Below are 20,618 nucleotides of genomic sequence, written 5' to 3'. Positions count from 1 at the left end.
GATTTAAATCTGTGCCTTCAGGTAATACCGCAGGGATTGTGGCTGGTTCAGTCATCGGAGCGCTGACGCTAATTGTGATCATAACAGTAATCGTGCTCCACTCCAGAAAACGTAAAAGGTACAGTAAGATATTACTTAATCTTATTAGTGGATGAATAAAGTGATGATATGCACTCATTTTATCAGGATTATGTTATAGTACCTGTTGCTGAGTGAAAGTTGAGTTAACTTTTATTTTGTATCCCTTTCAATTTCAGAAAAGATGAACACTCAGCAGAAACGGAGAGTCATTAGAGCTTAGGGGAGAATCCACAATGACACAGCTATAAATGTAGATTAAACATTAATCTAGCTAAACAGGTAATGGGTAAAACATTAATCTAGAAATGGAAGAGGCTATGTCTATTTATTAACAATGTCCAAGACCAAGTCGACTGCATGTGAACTGTTAATACTATAACTGCTAGCTTCTATATACTTCCAGCCTCCTGTCTACACTAATAAGTTGACTGCTGTTGTCGTGATTCTGACTCCCAGGTATTTCAGGCAGAGCTGGACACACCAGGCTCCTGTGCTGGCTAAGTTAAATTATGGTAAACAAAAGAAAACGTTTGATGTGTTAAACAAGTGTCTGCCCCCATATTTAAGGCTTGATTAGCAGCACGTAGTTGTGTAACACTATTTTTAAGCACTCCCAATAAGATAACTTCTCTTCATAGTCGCTGAGTTGCTTTTGTTGCCTTTTGTTAGGTTTGTTTAAACAGAACTGCGCACAGTATTTGAAGCAGGGCTGGATGGAGTTATGTGTGTCCCCCTTATGGATGTCAGGTCTCTCCTACTGCCATTGCAAACTTTGGACAATTTAAAGTTTGTCAGTCCTCGGGCGACCAACTCGTTGGACCCGGGGCTCCAACAGTTGCTTTGTCTGTTGATTAGCTGCTCCTGTGGGAACAGGTTCCTCTGCACAGTTAGTATCTACAGTGCAACACATTTAACCTCCGTTTGTGTTGAAAAGTCAAAGAAAACGCTGCACTTTCTTGGTTGTGTATTTCTTAAATGTTAATAAATGCTCTTATACAGTTGGCTATTGTGTTTTTTTTTGTTTGTTTGTTTTTAAACTGTATTAAAATATAATATGAGAAGGTGAATCTTATTCTTGAATCAAACTAACCACAGTTTTTTGGCACACACACATGACTCAGACCCAACATCGCATTGTTACTGTGAGTTTCTGAGCCTTTTGCAGTGCTGTACATTTACACTGGTATGGTGAAAACAATATTATAACATGTTAAGAGCAACTAAATCCAAGACGTGGCATCTTACAGCTCAGGTGTATGCCTAAGAATGATTATATTTAGTCCTGATTGTTTTAGTCATACCTATATATGAGTACTAATAATAACTTTCTGTATTTATTCTCAGATTATCCATAAATGTAATGTCAACTTTCCAGTCCTTAAAATACACTTTAACTGCCCTTTGGGGATAATTTGACTTCTTGCTCTTAAAAGATTTCAGATATTTCCTCATTAATAAATTCATTAGTAAAGTTCCACCTCAGATGCCTGGTTGATTTATGAATCTCAAGCTCGGTTCATTATTTGTTCAGCATATCACCCTTGTTGCCCAGATTCATCTGTGCATGTGAAATTCCTCACAACCACTCCACTGCGTCAGTCTCTCAGTCTGTCGCTTTGTCCTGGCTGTAAACACGTCTTTAGTTTGTGGTAAACAACAGTTTGTCCCACACGTTTATCGCGTTATTGTTCTCGATTTGATCTCATCTTTTCAAGTCAATCTTGGGTTCAGAAAGTGAACGTAACACTGTTGTTTACTGTGTTACTCTGAATGTACGTGCTGTTCCCTCACGCAACCCAAGGCTGTAGTTTCTTTGGACAAAGAGCACCAGTATGTGACAAGACTGCAGAGGCCTCTGCTGAATAACCTTGCTTCCAGAGTCATTCACCAACAACTTGCCACAGACACTCCAGAGATATAAATACAAATGATTAGCATTATCCCCTCCATGTCCCGGGCAACAGAGGAGTAACTCCCAGCTCATCTCATAAATCATTCTCATCCTTTAGATCACTCTTACTGCCACGCAAGTGTTAAAATGACCCACCCGGGTATTTAAAGTGTGAGACTTGACCATGCAGATGCCAAAGAACGCCTTTCCTTGGACCTCCTGCACACTTTCTGTTAGGCAATAAAAATACAGCTGCTCTGTTGTTTGGATCTTGGTGATCAGACGAGACTTGTTTGTCACAGTGTAGTGATACTCTTTGCAGACCGGTTCCTTCATATTGATCTGATTTTCTAGGATATGGGTGAAGAAAATAAAATATTATCCCGTCCAATTTTCCGCCGAGATGTGGAATGGGATCCTTTTCCAAACTGGACACAGCCGAGCCGTATCTTTGCTCAGGATTTTGGTCTTCCACCCTTCCTGGAGCCCGGTGATCTGGACTGGCTAGACTGGGCGAAGAAGAGACTGGCATCTTTCTCATGGCCAGGGTACACACAAAGTCCCCTTCTCCCCCCATTTATTGGTATGCGACCCACAGACCAGAAGGGATTGAGACAACTGACAAGTGGAGTATCAGAGATCCAAACAGGGCCAAACAGCTGGAAGATTAATCTGGATGTTAATCACTTCTCGCCTGAAGAGATTACAATCACAACCAAAGAGGGCTATTTACAAATATCAGGTAGTGTCAGTTTTTTTGATCATAAGATAGATTTATGATGAAATACGTGATGAAAAGTGTAAAAAGCACTTTTGTTTGCTTCTTTTTCATTTCAAGGAACCCACGAAGAAAGACAGGATGAGCATGGACTGGTTTCAAGGTGCTTCACTCGTAAATACAAGTAGGTTGTCAGAGAACACTGTGAGTCATTTCTATTTATCTTTTCTTGGAAATTGGGAAATAGCTGTAGTGATTTACTAATCAATCAATCAATCAAGCCTTTATTTGTCACATGCAATGTTACACATACATGTTACCTGCAGTGAAAATTTGACCCCTTCCAACCATAAATGCATTACATCACATTGGGAAGACAGATCGGAAACAGGTAGGATGGTAAGAAAAACAATGAAATACAATACATGAGGGGAGACAAGGAGAAAAAGAACTCTCAGACTGAGCTCCTACAGGAGAGCAGTTTGAGAACAGAAAAAACCCACACCTCAGCACAGAGAAGCACATGAAACTTCATATCTTCACACCATAAAAACACGTGCGTATCGGGTATGGAGTTTGCCGATGTGGACAACAGCCCCATTAAAACATACATGCAAACATTAAGTATATAAGAGTTTTCCGTTCAGAGTTTTTATCATTCGAATGAGCTTGGAAGTCAATATTTAGTATGACTACTTTTATCTGTCTACACAGTTTGAAGCTTTCTGAGAATTTCTTTAAGCAGTTTTAAGGAACAGTTCTCCAGGCTTCTTGAAGGACATTCAAAGCTCTTCTTTGGATGTTGGCTGCCTTTTGTTCTCTTCTCTGTTAACATAAGTCCACACTGCTTCAATAACATTTAGGTCCGGGCTCTGGTGAACACGCAAATCAACAGAAGGATCAGTTGCACCCGTTAGGTCCTACGTTTCGTCTCTGCTGGATTTTCCCCCTGTTTCTTAAGGACATCATTTTCAGATACCGGTCTTCTGCTTTAGACGGTGTTTTATGCTTGCCACTTCTTCTTTTGTCCTCTGGTTTTTCAATTTCCTCAACTTTTTTAAGGACACACTGCACACTATAGGCTGAGATATATCAGCTTAACAAAGGAAAAACTTTGAAAGACCTTCAGAAACTATTGGATGGCTATTGCTCAAGACATACACAGATGATTCTGCAGCAATAATAGAGTTCATTGATATATATATATAGGTTGTAATCTATTTAATTAGTATCTCAAAATGTGTTAAACATATATATGTTACAAATACACTGTTCTGTTAGTTGCTTACCAACTTTCTTTTCATTTCATTAAGGTTGCCACAGGGGGTTGACTTGCAGCAGATCAGTTCATCCCTGTCTGCAGATGGAGTCCTGTCTGTAGAGGCCCCCGTGCCAGGGACCTCAAGCAGCATCCCAGGCAATGAGATTGTCATACCAGTTCAGATCAGACAGAAGCAGGATGAACAAAAGTGAAACCACTGAGCAGAACTTGATGTAGCTCAGGTTATGTGTAGCAACCTTTGCAGCACTGACCTAAAGAGAAAACGTAATTGTTCTAGCATTGCAAATTTACTAACCAGGCTGGTTTATTTCCACTAGAGAACATTTCATACTGTTCAACATAATAATGTGACACTTCATATGTTTTCAGATCAAGATTAGATTTATGAGTTTGACCTGAAACTTGATATGATGGTTTCTTGACGAAGCAGCATTATAAAGCTGTCCTGATATCACATAATCCCTAACAAATGAAAATAACAAACAAACATCATCCTCTGTTCATAAATGCATTCTTACTTTGGCAGATTGCAGGATGAAGAGAAATCAGTTTAATCTGTAGTAGCTGTGCTTCTTAAGGTATGCAGAAAATTCTTGTCAAACAGTCCACAAGAGGGCATTGAAGTTCTTCTTAGAGTCACATTAGGGAATTTATTTCCTCCTCATGAGACTTCTTTCATTATGTAGAGATTTATAAACAGCTCTTCTCTAAGACCACCTATTCAGCTTGGGTACGCCTTCCAGGTTAGAAGCTTGTTGCACAGTATTCGTTTTTAAAAAGATTTATAATACATACATAAAATAACGAGCAAAAGCTACAAATAAAAAAATAAAATAAAGCTATTCATCAACACTAAATGGAAAAAGTGATGTGTAATGTTGCTTTTCTTCTCCAGTCCATTTAAGATAGGGCCATGCCAACTTAGGGTGAGTCAGGCTCTCCCCAAACGTAGCCAAGATTTGTCTGCTATCTGGGACTCTTACGGCAATGTGGTGGCTCGGTGTGTGCAATTTGTGAGGCAATCTGTAGGGACATCCCCTAGCTCATACTGTGGGAGGACAGACTTACTTCTCTTTAATGGTCTACAGACCAAAAGGTTCATAGGAGACGAGCAGTGTTGCTCATAGACTCCATTTAAAATTCTCCATCAGTTCACAGCCTTCAGAGCTCGGCAATAATAGATCCCGACAACACGTGTGGTCATTGTCATGTTCTTGGTGATGTTGAGCTTGCTACAATAAATATTTCTGCACACATTTGGGTGTGACTTTTTTTTCCTGAGTAAGAGTTGCACAACACAGTGGCAGTTTCATCTTGACTTGAAAGTGTCTAAAAAAGTCTGTCCCCATGCTGAAGTCAAGGGTGACATCTACTGTTGAAACAGAATATTACATGACAAATGTGTGGGGTGAAAAAACAGAAGACACAGAGAAAGTACGAGATTTTGACATTTTTGTGAGCGTCATTTGATCAGTAGAAAGCGGCAAAGCAAGTGTCACAAAGAAACAGATGAATGGCAGTCAGCATGCTTTTTCTGAAATAGAAAATACTGTTAATTATATGTACTTAAGATACAAATTGTGAAAAGAACTGTCCTTTACTAGCATTTACTACCAATGTGTAAAGCCAGTTCAAAACTAGAGAAAGTCAACATTTAAAAAATAAAATTTAATTCGGCTGCCACTCAAATTTCTTTTTACCATTTTTTTTAAATACTTGAGTTTGGTTTCTGGCATGATTGTCTGTTAACTCCATCATGAGCATTATTGGAGGGAAGGGTAGATCCTGGGATTTACCCGGTGTTAATGCTAACATGTAGCTAATTTGGTAACAAAGTGCATGCGTAATTCAAATATTAAATATGATGCTAACTTTAGAAAAAACAAGCTAAAAACAAAATGTACTAACAGTTGAAACAAATCAGCCAAATCTTTGGGGTCTTTTACCAATAAACTCTAAAAGTTGTTTCAGCTGCTCCCTTGTCATAGGCATGCTTGATTTGGCAGTTTTACACCAGATGTCCTTCCTGACCCAACCCGTTTGGAGTTTCCAAAGTGGAAGTAAACTATTGACCTTTTGCTTTCTAAGCAAATTTATCAACCACTAAACCACTGGAAGCATCTGCAAATGAACAGGAAAAAATGTCTCTCATCTTTCACTTCTTTCACACATAGTGCATAATGCTAGCTAGCTTGATTAGCAAAGTGCATTCATAAACTGTATGGTTACAATGCACAGACACATTAGTGTTTAACAGGCTTATAAAAAGTAAAAACTTCCTGGATGGTCTGTAGCATGTATCAAGCCCTAGTATTAGTATAAAGGTCATAACACCTGCCAGTGTTAGGGCACGTGTCAGTCATTTGTTTTAACCATTTCTTTATTGTTTTTTCAGACCTAGAAGATAAAGGTACGCAAAACCAACTGAACAATGGTCGGAGGCTCACATATAAACTAGGATACATTATTACTTGAATTAAAAGTGTTCATAGTACAACTGTTATTGTTAATATGCAGGACCAAAAAGGATTCAATATAACTTTGCGATTAGACTGATAATTGGTAAGCAAATTTTCTGAAAGACACCTGCTCTATCTACATCTGCTGTATTTCTAAGTGTATCCCTTTAGCCACCTATTGAATATTGGAGGTGTCTCAGACTTCCAGGATTGTATCAGAATTTTGTTGGTGGCTGACAGCATGATAAGAAAATTACTTCAAAAAGTCTGTCCGTTAGGCTGAACAAACGGCTGAGACAAGGTTCCTAGATTGGTTGAAGATGTCATAGTTAAAGTGATCATCTCCACACTCTCTATCACCAGCCTTAGAGTTGTTATGAGGGGAAAACTACTCACAGAGGCCAAAACTGATTTCTTTACCAGGTGGTAATCATGCCTTTAAATGCTCTAAAGTTGAATATTTTAACACGGGAGCCCACGGGGATCGACTCACTTCTGGAGCCAGCCTCCAGTGGCCACTAGCGGAACTGCAGTTTCTGGCGCCTCTTCTCTGGAAGGTTGCCCCTTCAGCACCACGGAGAGGGACCCCCACCCACCCCCAAATCTATGCCCTCTGTCTCCCTCCAGCATCCACATGGAGTACTGGCAGGAATAATAGCACCCATCAGTGTTTTTCGTTACTCTACCTATACTGCAAATTACAGACAGCTACAGAATTGTTGCAACAATTAACATAATTAATCATTTACTTCCGATGAAATAAAATCAGACAGTTTTATTCAAAAGGCGTAAAAGTCATTATAGAATTTTAATGCTGTCTAATGCCCCACTGTCTCTTCATTATGATTTCAAGAAGATGCTCTGATGATAATAACTGATGCGAGTACCTTTACGAACACCTGCATATGCATGTTTGTTTGAACATCCCTTCTTGTGTGAAATGACTTCACCAGTGTTGAGATGTGCCAGTAGTATTGTGGTGTCTCTTTAAAGGAAGGGGGAGTGTAGAAGAGGGACAGAGCAAAGAGATGAATAGAAGGCACCAGAACCACCTACCATGACCAAGTGCGCTGTAAATGTAGGACAGAAATTCGAGTGGAATACAAACGGATCGTCGGGCGACATATTCGAGGGAAAACCATGTTTGGATGTGCCTTATCTGATTCAAAGCATTTCAAATATGGCACTACATGCGACCACAGGAACGCAGGGAAACTATATTTCCTCCCAAACATCTCTGGCATTGTGAAACGGAAAAGAAGAGTGGCTGTAAAAGACATCTCTGTGCCGTCTTTCTCCGATTATCATCAATGGTAGGCATTGCATAATTCACCCGTATCCACCGGAGCCATTCGGTTCCTCCTCTTTGGAAAGAGGGGGACGCCAGAAAAAAAAAGAAAAAAAAAGAGCGACTTCATCTAGTGGCTGCCTTCTCGGTGCTGCCTGCAATTGTTTGGCAATGCCCTTTTCTCTCTTAGCAAGGACTTGCAGCCAGTAGCGGGGGAACAAGCAGGGGAAGGATGCATTTAAGGCTGGATTTGTGCTGCATTCAGGGCGATTCGGCAGTAATAGCGGCTCTAGCAGAAACAGCGAGTGCGGAGGGCCTGGGAAGTACCCAGCCCCACTATCTCCCCCTTTTCCTCCCTCCCTGCAGGACCATGCTTGCGTGAGGGATGAGGCTGTGCACAGGGACACCAGGCCAGAGCTGCGGCCTACTTCTCGCAAGAGCCGGTCTCTCGACTGCAAGATCTGTGAACACATTGCCACCATCAAATCAGCATCTTTGGTACGCAACTCCCTCTCACCGCCGTTTGCGTAGAGCAAATAATACTGACAATAATAACAATAAAAATACGAGTGTGTTTGCGCGTGCGTGTGTGCGCTAGCTTGTGTGTGCGTGCTTGGCGGCGCGAGGATGAGGAGGGAGGGAAGGGATGTCTGTGTTCTCAGCTGTACATCTGTAGTCATGGCAACCAGATCCTGTTAATGGATGTCATTTTTTCCATCCTCAGCTTCCCTCTCTGCCCCTGCTTTGAAGTGTGTGTATTGCGTTTATGTGTAATCCATGTAAATGACCGTTTGATGTCTTTTACCAGTGAGATTTAGTTTATTTGCTTTTTTTTTTCTCGCTGATTGTAAAAGGTTGAATTTTCTCTCAGTCATCTTAGATTGTTGTGCTGATTCCTGAATAGTGGCATCTTACAAATTTCGGATGATTAAACAAACAAACAAAAAGATGTTGTTATGGATTTTTACTGATCTGGCTTCTGATTGCTTTTTAGTTTGCAGTTTGTATTTTCTGTACGATGTGTGGCTTCATGTTTCTGGCTGCTCGATTTCTTTCACTTCCTGCTTCCCATATTCTTCCATGTAGGGCATCAGGTAGATCGAGGAGCATGAGCAGGACTTTGAGCTGCGGGTGCAGATGTCTGGGTATAAGCGCATGCGGCGACAGCACCAGAAGCAGCTGATCGCCCTGGAGAACAGGCTAAAGGCCGAGATGGATGAGCATAGGCTCCGGCTGCAGAAGGAATTGGAGACACATGCGAACAACACTTACATTGAGCTGGAAAGACTGGCCAAACGCCATGTTGCTCAAACAGACAAAGAGGTACAGCCTCAGCAGCAGGTGTTATTTGTGAATGAGATGAAAACTAAAGAGTGATGTAACTCACTCTGAGCTGCACTTGTGTCTACGTAAGGAAGGGATTCTATAAAAAGGTGATAATCTGATTATTTGAATGTGTCTTCACAGATGAAGTCAGTTGCAGCAGAAGAGAGGAGGATCCAGCAGCAGATTGTTGCTCAGCAAAAGAAAGAGCTGACTTCTTTCTTAGAAAACCAGAAAAAGGAATACAGGCTTTGCAAAGACAAGATCAAGGAAGTAAATATCATCAACAAATAAGTTTCTGAAGTTGCACGCGAAGCATGTGTTCTTTGAGAAAATCTTCGCTTTGTCCAAAGTCCATTCACACGGTTTGTGCTGTGTTGCAGGAGATGGACAATGACCCTTGTATACCCAAGGAGGAAAAGCAGGAGCGTCTGTCGAGGCACAAAGAAACAATGCAGCGCTCTCAGGCTGAGGAGGAAGCTCACCTGCTGGCCCAGCAGAGGCTGGTGTACGATCGCAGCTGCAGGGCTCTGAAACGCCGGAGTCTGCTCAGGAAACATGAGTTTGAACAAGAGCAACTGAGAGAGGTACAGTAATACAATATCCTGATGTTACGTAACATTGTGTGCCACCAAGACTGTGAATGAGAGGGAGGATGGTGTAACAGTGAAGCTGCAGAGAGAAGAGCAGAGGGTAGATGAGTGTAAATGCCTGGGGTCAACCATCCAAAGCAACGGACAGAGAGGTGAAGAAGAGAGTGCAAGCAGGGTGGAGTGGGTGGAGATGAGTGTGAGAGGTGATTTGTGACAGAAGGATAGCAGCGAGAAAGAAAAGGAAGGTTTACAAGATGAAAGCACGACTTGCTGTGATGTATGGTTTGGAAACATTGGAGCTGAAGACGTTAAGATTTTCACTGGGAATGACCAAGATGCACAGGATTAGCAATGAGTACATCAGTGGGAACGCTCAGGTTGAGCAGTTTGGAGACAAAGTTAGAGAGGCAGTCAAGCTTGAGAGGGTTTGGACATCTCAATCTTGCAATGCAGGAAGTGAGGTCTTCCTCTCTTCTTGCAATGCAGGAAGAGAGGAAGACCTCAGAGAAGGTCCACAGAGGAAGTGAAAGAGGACACGCAAAGGGGTGGTGTGACAGAGGAGGATACCAGGGATCGGGTAGGAAGGAAGACGATCCACTCTGACGACCCTTAAAGGGAGCAGCCGAAAGAAGAAGACTATACCACCATGAAACAGCGTTCACAGTCACCCGCTTTTGGGATGATTGTTTCTGTTTTCAGAAGCTTTGTGGACACAACAACTTTTTGTAGCTTGAAGGAAGCAACTAAGAGTTATTTTTACTGTTAGTAATTTCTTGGATAATGTATACTTATTTACATTAATGACAATTATAGATCATAGGATATCATTCATAAAGGGATATCTTCTGGTGCACTCACCAACGGTATAAAAACTCTGAGGCATTAATTTAACAATTAATGATAACAACCAAGAAAAGGTTAAAAAACTCAAAACTCCAGGTGTTGTACAGAGTGCAAGGTTTTTTCTTCCACAGTGGAAAAGGGTTTCCCAGGGAAGTACTGGCATTGTAACTGCATGTCACTTACATAGTTTTCATGTATTTCAGCAAAGAGAAACACATTGAGATAAATAGAAGTTTTAACATTAAATCAAAAATAATAAAAATTAAAAAAGAAAAAGAAGAAAACTTGTATTAAGATATATGACAAATTAATACTGTCTTTCAAAATGGTCCATTTTCGTGTCCCAGGAGCTGAACAAGAAGAGGACCCAGAAGGAGATGGAACATGCCCTGATGATCCGGCAGGATGAGTCCACCCAGGACCTGGAGCGCAGGCAGCTGCAGATGCTCCAGAAGCTGCGCATCGAACTCATGCGGCTGCAGCACCAGACAGAGCTTGAAAACCAGGAGGAGTACAATAACCGTCGGCAAAGGGAACTGCACAGAAAACACACTCTGGAGCAACGACAGCAGCCCAGAAACCTCAAGGTGCCCGAGATTTACTCTTTGCTGCTATTCTGTGTGGTGGAGAGTTTACATCCCATGAACATCTACATAATAACCTGATGAAGTCATGCGTTTACGCTGAAGCTCTGCGAGTGCTGTGCAATGCATTCATAGCATTCAACTTGACTGAAATATTTAGCCTGGTAGTCACCTGTAGAAAACCATTAAACACGTTGCCATGAGAACTGCTTCCTCCAAAACATGCGTGTTCACAAGTTTAAATCTCGTCTCTCTTTATCTAATAGCACAGTGGTCAGAAGCCCACTTATGACAATAAATGTTCAAGGGCGCTGCAAACAAATTATTTATTTATTCATACAACTTTATTTTGTATACTTTGAAAGGGTAGACTGAGCAGTCTTCAGGCTTTGAATCCACAAGCCTAATCATTCAGTTGAGTTATGAACAACCAACTGAACCAGCTTTAAATTTAAATATACCAAGAAAAGAGCACGAGACTAACATTCAATCATTATCTCTGTTGCAGACACTGGAGATGCAGATCAAAAAACAGTTTCAGGACACATGTAAGGTGCAGAATAAGCAGTACAAGGCTCTTAGGAACCATCAGCTAGAGGTGTCTCCCAAAGGTGACCATAAAACCATCCTGAAGGCCCTGAAAGAGGAGCAGACACGCAAGTTGGCCATACTGGCTGAGCAGTACGAGAAGAGCATCAACGAGATGATGGCTTCACAAGCGGTACGCAGCAGTTTGTTATAAACAGTTGAAACGGGGCTCGTTCGTCAACACAAGAGCCTGGAATTTCAACAGCCACACTCGCTGATGTTTGTCGCTAACTCTGTCTCGCCGTGTTTCTAGATGCGATTAGAAGCGGAGCAGGAAACGGAGTGCCAAGCTCTGAAGCAGCAGCTGAAGCAAGAGATGGAACTCCTGGACGCTTACCAGAAAAAAACCAAGTCACAGATGGAGACCCAACATGAGCGCGAGCAGCAGAAACTTGAGCAGAAGGTCTCCATACGGAGAGCGCACCTTGAACAGAAGGTACGTTTAGCATCAAAGCTATTCTAAAATAAATCCAGCATGATACCATATTTTATGAAAATGATGCCAGATAGGTAGGTAGACAGATCTGCGTCCAGAGAGACGATTTATCAGCTGACAACAGCATAACAGTGGCGCTCTAGTTTGTAGTCAAGTGCACCGTGGACATGGTAAATATGCTTATTGTTTTATTCATAATATAGGAAATCCATGCCATGGCAGGGCTCTAATGATGACAGCGTTGTTCTGTTCACCACTTTTGGTTCAAACTGAAAGATCATAAAAAGTAATTTCGTAACATCTTGTGGAGATAATTTGGTGGTTGTTTTGAGTCTTCTTCTAATGACACTGTGAAACTGCCTTTATAGTTTTGAATGAAGTACTGTTTTAGATAGTTAAACCTGGGTCACACATTCCTGCCTCCTCAGGCCAAGGAGGAAATTCTCTGGTTTTTATTTGTCTGATACTTGAAATGACAAAATGCCACACACTGTACATAAATGACGGCATCTGGATTCTCTTTTTTGCAAACTGAAGTTTGTCATTTTGTCTGTTGGTGTTTTACTTTTTTGAAAACAGACAACACAAGTGAGCAGTGAAAAGATAAGAAGACACTACACAGACACATGTATCCCCTCCATTATCATCTATTTTACAATAACTTGGACCATAATTTGTAAAATAAACATCATGCTGAGGTGCAGTCCAGGGTTAGGCTGATAAAACAAAATAAATCCATCAAGTGGGCAGTGATAGAATTATTTTCATGTTTAAGAAAAGAAGTCTTCAGATTACACTTTGCTAAAAAACATCACAAAGAACCTGCACAGTGCTGAAAATCATATAAAACGGATGAAACCAAGATTAACCTTTACCAGAATGATGGGAAGAGAAAAGTGTGGGTGAGTGAGAGAAACAGCTCATGATTCAAAGCAGTCCACATCTTCTGTCACTCATGGTGAAGCCAGTGTTATAATGCGTGCATGTAAGGCTGCGTAGCACTGGGTCACTAATGTTTATTGATGATGTGACTGCTGATAGAAGTAGCAGAAGGAATTCTGAAATGTCCAGGTCTATACCCAGCATGGGACCCAGAGTTTCCAGTTTTTGGACCTTTAAGGACCTTCTTTCGTTTTTCTGTTTGCTTCTTAGATTGCTTAATATCTACATTTTGATTTACAAATACTTCCTTACTTTTATGAATCTTCAATTCTGGGTTCCAATATGTTTTTTGTTCCCCCATTATGCCCTATCTCCTCCTATGCCTTCTTCCCATGTCTAGTTTAATCTAGTTTCGTTTTACTTTTTCATTTCCTATGTGTTTTTTTGTGTGATTTGTTTTGTTTTTCTTTCCTCCTTTGGTCGTGTTGTCTTGATCGTCTACACTGCCTTCAATGGGCAAGTGTTTCACTACCCAACATTTTTCTGATATTAAATATGAACCTGAAGCCAAAAAGACCCATAAAGACCCAGTTTTTCATCAACAGAACAAAAATATGAATTTTAATGGAAATGTAGTAATAGGTTTCTGCAACATCTTTATATACAGTAAACATGTTGAAATTACTGACAACAATTATGATGCAACAGCTGAATTTTTTTGCGGTTGATTCTGATTTCCAGTTTTCCTCCTACTCCTACTTTTTTTCCAATTCAATTTCTTATTAAGAACTATGATTGACGGCATATATGAGGAAAAATAAACTTTTCTTCAGTACAGGATATTGTAATTATAATAAAAGAAATGATTCAATTTTCAATTTTGAATTCAATTCCCCTCAAAGTGCAGTAAGTTACGGGATCTTCACCTTTACATATTTGACCTTACCAAAAAAAAAAAAAAAGCAGATACAGTGGATTTATGTAACAAAACTTACATTATTTTTCACTATGTTTATAACTTAACCATTTACGAGGACGTCAACGTTTTTCTTTTTTTCACTCATGGCAGCTTTGATCCTTTGCTCATACCGAGGCAGCTGGATTCCAAGTTTTGGATAGCTTTAGCTCGTTTGCATAGGCGACATTTAACCAGTGCTTGTTGCATCTCCAACCATAATGCCATTACAGATTAAAAAAAATAGGTAAAATGAATCTAATTCCATTTACCATGCTGTGTTTTCATTGCAGATTGAGGAGGAACTGGCTGCACTTCAGAAGGAACGTACCGAACGGATTAAGCACTTGTTGGAACGTCAGGACAGAGAAATTAATGCTTTTGACACAGAAAGTAGAAGCCTCGGCTTTGGAAGCCTGGGATCTATAGACTTCCCCAAAGAAGACAACAGATGAAAGTGGATTTATCTCTAAAGGACAACATATCCGTGCCCTTTTCACGTCCACTTGACCGTTTGTCCCACCCAGGGTGACAAAACTGGATTACTTTTCATTGCTCTTAGATATTGCATCTTTGAATTGGGGTGTTGCGTGCAATGAGAGCCTCTTTTGTGAAACTTTAAAGGGGGGTGGGGGGGGTGGGGGGGGTAAAACAAAAGAATCTACACAACAACGTGTCAATAAAAGTCAAACCTAGTCAGTGTAACTCAAAAGCCTATGTGTCTGAAATAAAAGACTCTTTCCTCCATGCCATTTTCTCCTTTTGGTATGAATTGAATAAATCAGGAAATTTTAGTAAAATGGGCACTTTGGTATGTTTAAGTAGAAAGCCATCTTGTTCATATGAGGCTTAATGTGTGTTACATGGAGGGACATTGTGGAATGTGAGCTACGGATTCCCCCGTGGTGTTAAGCTGCTTTGTTTCGGTTTTGTTTTGTTTTTTACTAGTTTCATTTTGTTCTCTTTATTTTATTCTCTGAATGTGAATATTACTGTATGGGGTCACTGGATAGTCAGAGTTTTTTTATTTTTTATTTTCCAGTCATACTTCCATTTTGTGCTTATGCATACAGTATACTGTGGACCCTCACTTTTCTAGGCAGTTCTGATCTTTTCTTTCATTTGATATGTAGACTCGATTGGCATAAGCTTGATCAGCCCATTTATCTTATCACAACTCAAGATCCCACTTGGTAAAACTGCTTATTATTGCATGCACTTTAAGGACAAATTCAGGTTGTGAAGTGAAGCATGAATCTGTCAGAGATTTTAGCTGTTTGTAAATAAAAGTGGTCATAGCATTTTTTTAGGCCTATGGATACTGGACATAAGCGCCATATTTGATATGATAATTTTCACAAATGCCTTTATTTAAGTTGTGCCTGAAGCAGATTTTAGTTACGTGTTTGTTATATCTATATTTTACCTACTGAGGCCGGCACCATTTTTGTTTTTGAGTTCATCTAAACTTGTGAATCATTTAATGTTCACTAATCAAAGTTCTTGTAAAGGAAAATGGTGAGAATTGTGCTGTATAATTTTTGATATCAATATTTGTACATGAGAACATAGCTAGAATATACAGAGACACTCGTCTGTTACTGATACCAGAGTCTAATGATAAAGATTTTGCTTCGTTTTCTTTCGTTTTATAATATAGAGAAATGGTCATACAATAGCTCAATATATTGCTAAGTCAAATCACTAGACTTTGAGATTGTAAAGATGGAGGTGAATGGAACCACAGACTTCATATATCAGTATCAGCGACGCCACAACAGCAGACAACAGCATGTGGGTCTGGATTGCATTCTCCTTATTACTGTCTAATGATAAGATTTACATCTTTTTTTGCCATCTTTGTTATGGTCATTGAACAGGTTGCACAATTATTCCATTTCTACTGAATGGAAGGGTAATTGTTTGGTGCTTAATTTCTAATGCCACTTTTAGCCTTGTGGGTTTTGTCTCGGAGAGACGATTGATTTTTACAAAATGTAAAGCATTTTGAACCCCACCCACGCCCCCACTCTGAGTCAAAACACTACTATGTTTTTCAAACACTCATGACATATTTAGAGTACCCCATGCAGTGAAACCCTCTTAAAAGAAAATTAAGTATATGTATGGAAAAATAAATGCTATTTTATCATGGGACAGTTTTTGGAACATTGTTTAATGTGGTGGTCTTGAATGCAACCCTGTTACATTTTTTCTTTTCTTTTCACGTCAGAGCCACAACTTGTATTAATGTTTGGTTATGTTCCTCACAGGGCTGAACGCTAGAAGACGCGCCCCGGGGTACAGCAGACGAACGCGATGGCATTCAGCGTCGGAACGCAATAGCACTTAAATGCTCTTGTTTTACACCTAAATTCTGAATTTGTTTTCTAAGGTCGAACGGCTCCACTAAGATTTACAGTCTTTGACGTTTTCATGAACTTTCTGAAATTTGTCGACAGCATTTCTCATATGCAGTAAGGCCTTTTGTCTTGGTCACGTGTAACTGAAAGCTTTGTGGACACAATTTTTTTAAAAAGTGCTGTTGGGGTGCTTGAATAAGTTTGTTTGTGAGCTGCAAAACAATTACAATTTGTGTGACTTTTATGTTACTAGAAAGATGTATTTAGTTAGAATAAAGGGGACTTTCCTAAAGAACTTTATTCACCATTTCCTGTGCAGTTCAAAGACAAAAATAAAAGAGATTCTGTTGAAAACAAGGACTCTCAATTATCATCCTGCATCTCATGTCAGAGTGCATTTCTTATCATTTGTGGTTAAATTTTCTTGTAAAGCTTTGTCATGTGGTGCAAATCGTCTCACTTTTGCTTTTCTTAGTGCATTATAACCACAGTGACCTACATCAAATCAAATAAAACGCTGTTTATCATAATTTACTGTAGGTTGCAAGCACGCAAACACACATTTGTTAACTTGTGAAAACAGAAAGCTGAAGTTGGAGCAAGAAGTGAGAGAGAAGTTGCACTGCAGAGCGTCCAGGTTCCTCACGTTTCAGGGAAAGCCTGCTTGATTTAGGTAGTGAGTGTGGTTTATTTTTTAGCATGCCTCTACTTTATATGTGAGCAGGAATCTCACTGTAGTTTCCTTGAACTGCCGACATCTGTTGCAGCAGTTGCCAGTCTCGCCGCAACCCCTCTTTAATCCCCTGGGGTAACTGGAAACCCCCTGAAGGTGGCAAAAGAGTGGTTAGATTTTACCTGAAGTAGTGCTGACAGGGATGTGGCGCATTGAGTTCCCCCTCATTTTTCTCAAGTAGTCAGTAGTTCAGCAATAATACATCTAAGGTATTGAAACCAAAATGTGATAATCAACAGAAAACAAAGGGATGGTGCCAGCTCATAATGAGGTTTTTTCACTTTCAGTGAAAAGTTTACCTGTTGCTTTTACCTCAGAGGAGATTGCCACTTTTCTGTCCTGCAGACCTGCAGTCTGACCTGCAGTCTGACCTGCAGTCTGACCTCTGACCTGCAGTCTGACCTGCAGTCTGACCTGCAGTCTGACCTGCAGTCTGACCTCTGACCTGCAGTCTGACCTAAAATGAAACCTAGTGATGCAGATAGTGAGCCAAAAAGACGTCATTGGGTGTCTCCAAGCAGAAGTGTTGGGGGATGACTGTACGATTAGCAACAACAACAAAAACAAAAAAAGCCCAGTTTATGTTATTTTCATATTTTCCCATCCTGCGAGATGTCTAATGTTTACTCATAAATCTCTGGAAGACACGCCACACTAGCATGTCACAGTGAGATCATCCAGTGTTAAAGTCAGCCCATGCAACAGATCGCATGCTTTACCTAAGCAGGCCCAGTCCTTTTACGCACTCAGAAAATTTGTGATTGAGAAATGTGACCTGTTTCCTGTGACCCTGCCGGCTTCCTGTGCAAACACCCGCTTGAAAACATTGTTGCAAAAAGACACGTGGTCTTAGGAGGGGATTTAGGAGTAAGAGATGAAATTCAGGAGAACTATTTACCAAATTTAACAGAAGGTAGAAAAAAAAACCCAATATGAAACAGCTTTCAAAATCCCCCCTCACATTTGTGGTCCAAACAAAAATAACATTTCCTCAGCACCTACCTTAGAATTTGTTGGTTATGTCAGAGTGAACTTTGCCAGGTAGCAGCAGGACACTTTAGTCATGTGGTTTTGTTTTTGAATCATTGGGGTCATGCCTGCGCCAGCGAAGCCACTGAAAGCTAAACACAAACTGAAAGATCCTGAGTAATATCAGACTCCTCCTGCGTGAATGCCTATACATAGAAAATAAGAAACGTTAAGTTTCTTTTCAGATCTATAAAACAAACAAACAAACAAAAAAATTATCAACACCCAGCTTTGCACAGACAGTGATGAGCTCACTTTTACCTCCACGCACCGACAAGTTTCTCACCCTTGCCATTTAAAGAGTGGTAGGAAGCAATTTGGTGAGCATGTGTGAAAAGTGTAGGTTGACCTCAGTCCTGATAGGATTTTCATTCATGTATGACACTGTTTTCTAAATTCTGCAGGTTACTCTTTCAGTTTTCTTGAAATGTATAAATATAAGTGTTTATTTTCCATGCACAAAAAAGGAAGTCCTATTTTAAATGCCACAACCCTATGTCCATACATGTCCTAACGAGCAGACAATGCCCCAACATGCCTATTAAGGGAGCAGGCATTTAGATACATTGCCCACTTTGCTTGTTATAGGCGTAAAAAAAAAAAAATGCACATGTGAACGAAAGGAGGAAATTCTGGGAAATTTGGTTGCCTCACAAGTGTACGTCATTTCCTCCTCTGACAAATGTGCGGTTTCTGTCTTTAAAAAGTTTTAAAGCAGTGTGATTATGACAAGTCCGCACAATTTGCTTGTGATACCGAGAGGAGAATGAATGGTCATGTAAAGAATATGCATTTTCAGCAGTTCATGGAAACAGCAGCAAGTAAGTTTTATAGTTTTTTGTCTCCTTTTTGTGCTTTAAATATAAAGCACTGAACACTTTTGCATCTTTTCTTGCCAATAGGGATGTGGTTATTTTTAGCGATTTACAGCTGTTGTGAAACTAAGAGCAGTTTGTCGTTTTCTGCGTCAGTAAAGGAAATTACAATGCTTATTAGTTTCTTAACATAATGCTACATAAAGTATTGGAAATGGCACCGTAAGCTTTTACTTGCCACATATTTGGTGTACAAAAAAAATAAAAAAATTAATCTCTTTTTTGGTTTTTATGCAAAGATCCCCTTAAACCCACCAATGTGATGAAGGATAACCATAACTGACTAGCTCATTTCTCCTCAGCATTACTGTCTCTCTTGCTGCTTATGACTGTTGATTCAACAAAAACTGTGGCATTAAGCACGAATCAGCAGTGTGGGACTCTCCTGCAGCAGACTTTGAAGATCACAAGAATTGTACACAAGGAATCTGGTGACCTAATCAAGACATATGTGAGTAGACTACAGGCACAAAACTGCTCTACTTTACCAGTATACTGGCAGATATACTTGTGCACTTATAAGCTATGTAGGCTGATTCCTTTCCTTTTTCCCCTTGTTTGCAGAAAGCCGCTCAAGGGGAAATGTCAGAGCTCTTCTGCAAGGTGTCGGTGAACGACATCCCTGATCCCAACATCTCTGGGCTGGATCCCCCAGCAAGGATAGCAAGCATCTACACGCATCTCCAAGCTTTCCTCCCACATTTTAAACGTGTATACAAGCAGCAGACAGACTTACAATCGCCTGGCAGCCCTCTCCTGAAAGAGCTCACCAGAGTCTGGGGTCGCACTGAGAGTCTGGCCAGTTTCATGAACACATTTTATCAGAGCCTCTTCCCAAACCTGCCCATACCTGAGCCGGCAGGGGGGCCGACAACACTACCACCAGCTCAGAACGTCTTCCAGCAGAAGGTGTACGGCTGCGTGGTCCTGAAGACCTACAAGGATTTCATGTCAAACGTTTCCAAAGAACTGAGGATTCTAAAAAGCAAAGTGTGCATGAAGAGGACACCAATCAATGCATTCTGAAGATGACCAGAAGGTGGCCTTACACAGTCAATTTCCTGAGAAAAACAAATGTTAGTGTAAAAGTGGCTGGAGTGTCAATGCAAGCTTATTTATGGTATTTAATATTTATTTTCTTTTGTGTTAATTGTCATGCTGTTAAGGAAATGTTATGTCCATGCAATATGTATTTAATTTGCAAAATGCCATTGGGAAAATCCTGTGTTGATGATGTAAACTTATTTGCGCTACACACAACAATTAAAAGAATACTTTGCATCTGTACTATGTGGTCAGCATCCATTTAATCATTTTTGTCAGAGACCATCTGAAAAAAAAAAAAAGCATGGAGTTTAATACAATACTGGTACCTACTTCATGGCAACAATCTAAGATAAAGTGATGTTTCTACAATAATAATTCTTCTTCCTTTGCTTCTGACAAGTTAAGATGGAAACAAAAAACATTGCAGCTTGTGATCTGCACAGAATCAGTCCATCCAGAGGGGTTAAAAGAAAATCAGGAAGCTGCTGAGACGCTGACTGCGTGATATCAACTCTGAATGACGCATGTGTTCAAGACAAGGCTGCATCAGATAGGAAAGATTTCATGAAACTGGCGGGCTGTCTGGCTAGTCACAAGGTGTGGGTGTGTGTGGTTCAGATAATAGTTGTGCACTACATTAATAGTGTG

The 20,618-nt window shown here is 40.3% G+C and overlaps 3 protein-coding genes across 3 annotated transcripts; all 3 read left to right on the top strand.

Annotated features, from left to right (window-relative positions):
• Nucleotides 1–2,077: 2,077 nt before the first annotated feature.
• On the top strand, nucleotides 2,078–5,228 carry LOC102214242 (heat shock protein beta-1-like). Its single transcript, XM_005735216.1, has 3 exons — nucleotides 2,078–2,714; nucleotides 2,811–2,874; nucleotides 4,004–5,228. The coding sequence occupies exons 1-3, from the start codon at nucleotides 2,330–2,332 to the stop codon at nucleotides 4,161–4,163; spliced, it is 609 nt and encodes a 202-aa protein (XP_005735273.1). The 5' UTR covers nucleotides 2,078–2,329; the 3' UTR covers nucleotides 4,164–5,228.
• A 2,194-nt stretch (nucleotides 5,229–7,422) lies between these two features.
• Nucleotides 7,423–14,567, top strand: taok3b (TAO kinase 3b). The gene is made up of 8 exons (XM_013911401.1): nucleotides 7,423–8,217; nucleotides 8,806–9,042; nucleotides 9,187–9,315; nucleotides 9,426–9,629; nucleotides 10,826–11,065; nucleotides 11,571–11,783; nucleotides 11,904–12,086; nucleotides 14,217–14,567. Exons 2-8 carry the CDS (start codon nucleotides 8,857–8,859, stop codon nucleotides 14,376–14,378), a joined length of 1,317 nt encoding a protein of 438 aa, XP_013766855.1. The 5' UTR covers nucleotides 7,423–8,217; nucleotides 8,806–8,856; the 3' UTR covers nucleotides 14,379–14,567.
• A 4,194-nt stretch (nucleotides 14,568–18,761) lies between these two features.
• Nucleotides 18,762–20,202, top strand: m17 (IL-6 subfamily cytokine M17). The gene is made up of 3 exons (XM_005735215.1): nucleotides 18,762–18,869; nucleotides 19,226–19,374; nucleotides 19,488–20,202. Exons 1-3 carry the CDS (start codon nucleotides 18,815–18,817, stop codon nucleotides 19,947–19,949), a joined length of 666 nt encoding a protein of 221 aa, XP_005735272.1. The 5' UTR covers nucleotides 18,762–18,814; the 3' UTR covers nucleotides 19,950–20,202.
• The last annotated feature ends 416 nt before the right edge of the window (nucleotides 20,203–20,618 follow it).

Source organism: Pundamilia nyererei, unplaced genomic scaffold, assembly GCF_000239375.1.
Source record: "Pundamilia nyererei isolate P.nyererei 1_Seehausen unplaced genomic scaffold, PunNye1.0 scaffold00063, whole genome shotgun sequence".
Taxonomy (NCBI): domain Eukaryota; kingdom Metazoa; phylum Chordata; class Actinopteri; order Cichliformes; family Cichlidae; genus Pundamilia; species Pundamilia nyererei.
This window is presented reverse-complemented; position numbering and strand designations above follow the sequence as displayed.

Excerpts from the sequence above, each read along its gene's own strand:
- LOC102214242 (XM_005735216.1), top strand. The coding sequence starts at position 2,330 with ATGGGTGAAGAAAATAAAATATTATCCCGTCCAATTTTCCGCCGAGAT. Across the intron at positions 2,715-2,810 it reads GGGCTATTTACAAATATCAG|GAACCCACGAAGAAAGACAG; the intron begins GTAGTGTCAGTT and ends TTTCATTTCAAG. Across the intron at positions 2,875-4,003 it reads TGCTTCACTCGTAAATACAA|GTTGCCACAGGGGGTTGACT; the intron begins GTAGGTTGTCAG and ends CATTTCATTAAG.
- taok3b (XM_013911401.1), top strand. The coding sequence starts at position 8,857 with ATGTCTGGGTATAAGCGCATGCGGCGACAGCACCAGAAGCAGCTGATC. Across the intron at positions 11,784-11,903 it reads AGATGATGGCTTCACAAGCG|ATGCGATTAGAAGCGGAGCA; the intron begins GTACGCAGCAGT and ends CCGTGTTTCTAG. Across the intron at positions 12,087-14,216 it reads GAGCGCACCTTGAACAGAAG|ATTGAGGAGGAACTGGCTGC; the intron begins GTACGTTTAGCA and ends TTTTCATTGCAG.
- m17 (XM_005735215.1), top strand. The coding sequence starts at position 18,815 with ATGAATGGTCATGTAAAGAATATGCATTTTCAGCAGTTCATGGAAACA. Across the intron at positions 18,870-19,225 it reads GTTCATGGAAACAGCAGCAA|CATTACTGTCTCTCTTGCTG; the intron begins GTAAGTTTTATA and ends ATTTCTCCTCAG. Across the intron at positions 19,375-19,487 it reads GTGACCTAATCAAGACATAT|AAAGCCGCTCAAGGGGAAAT; the intron begins GTGAGTAGACTA and ends CCTTGTTTGCAG.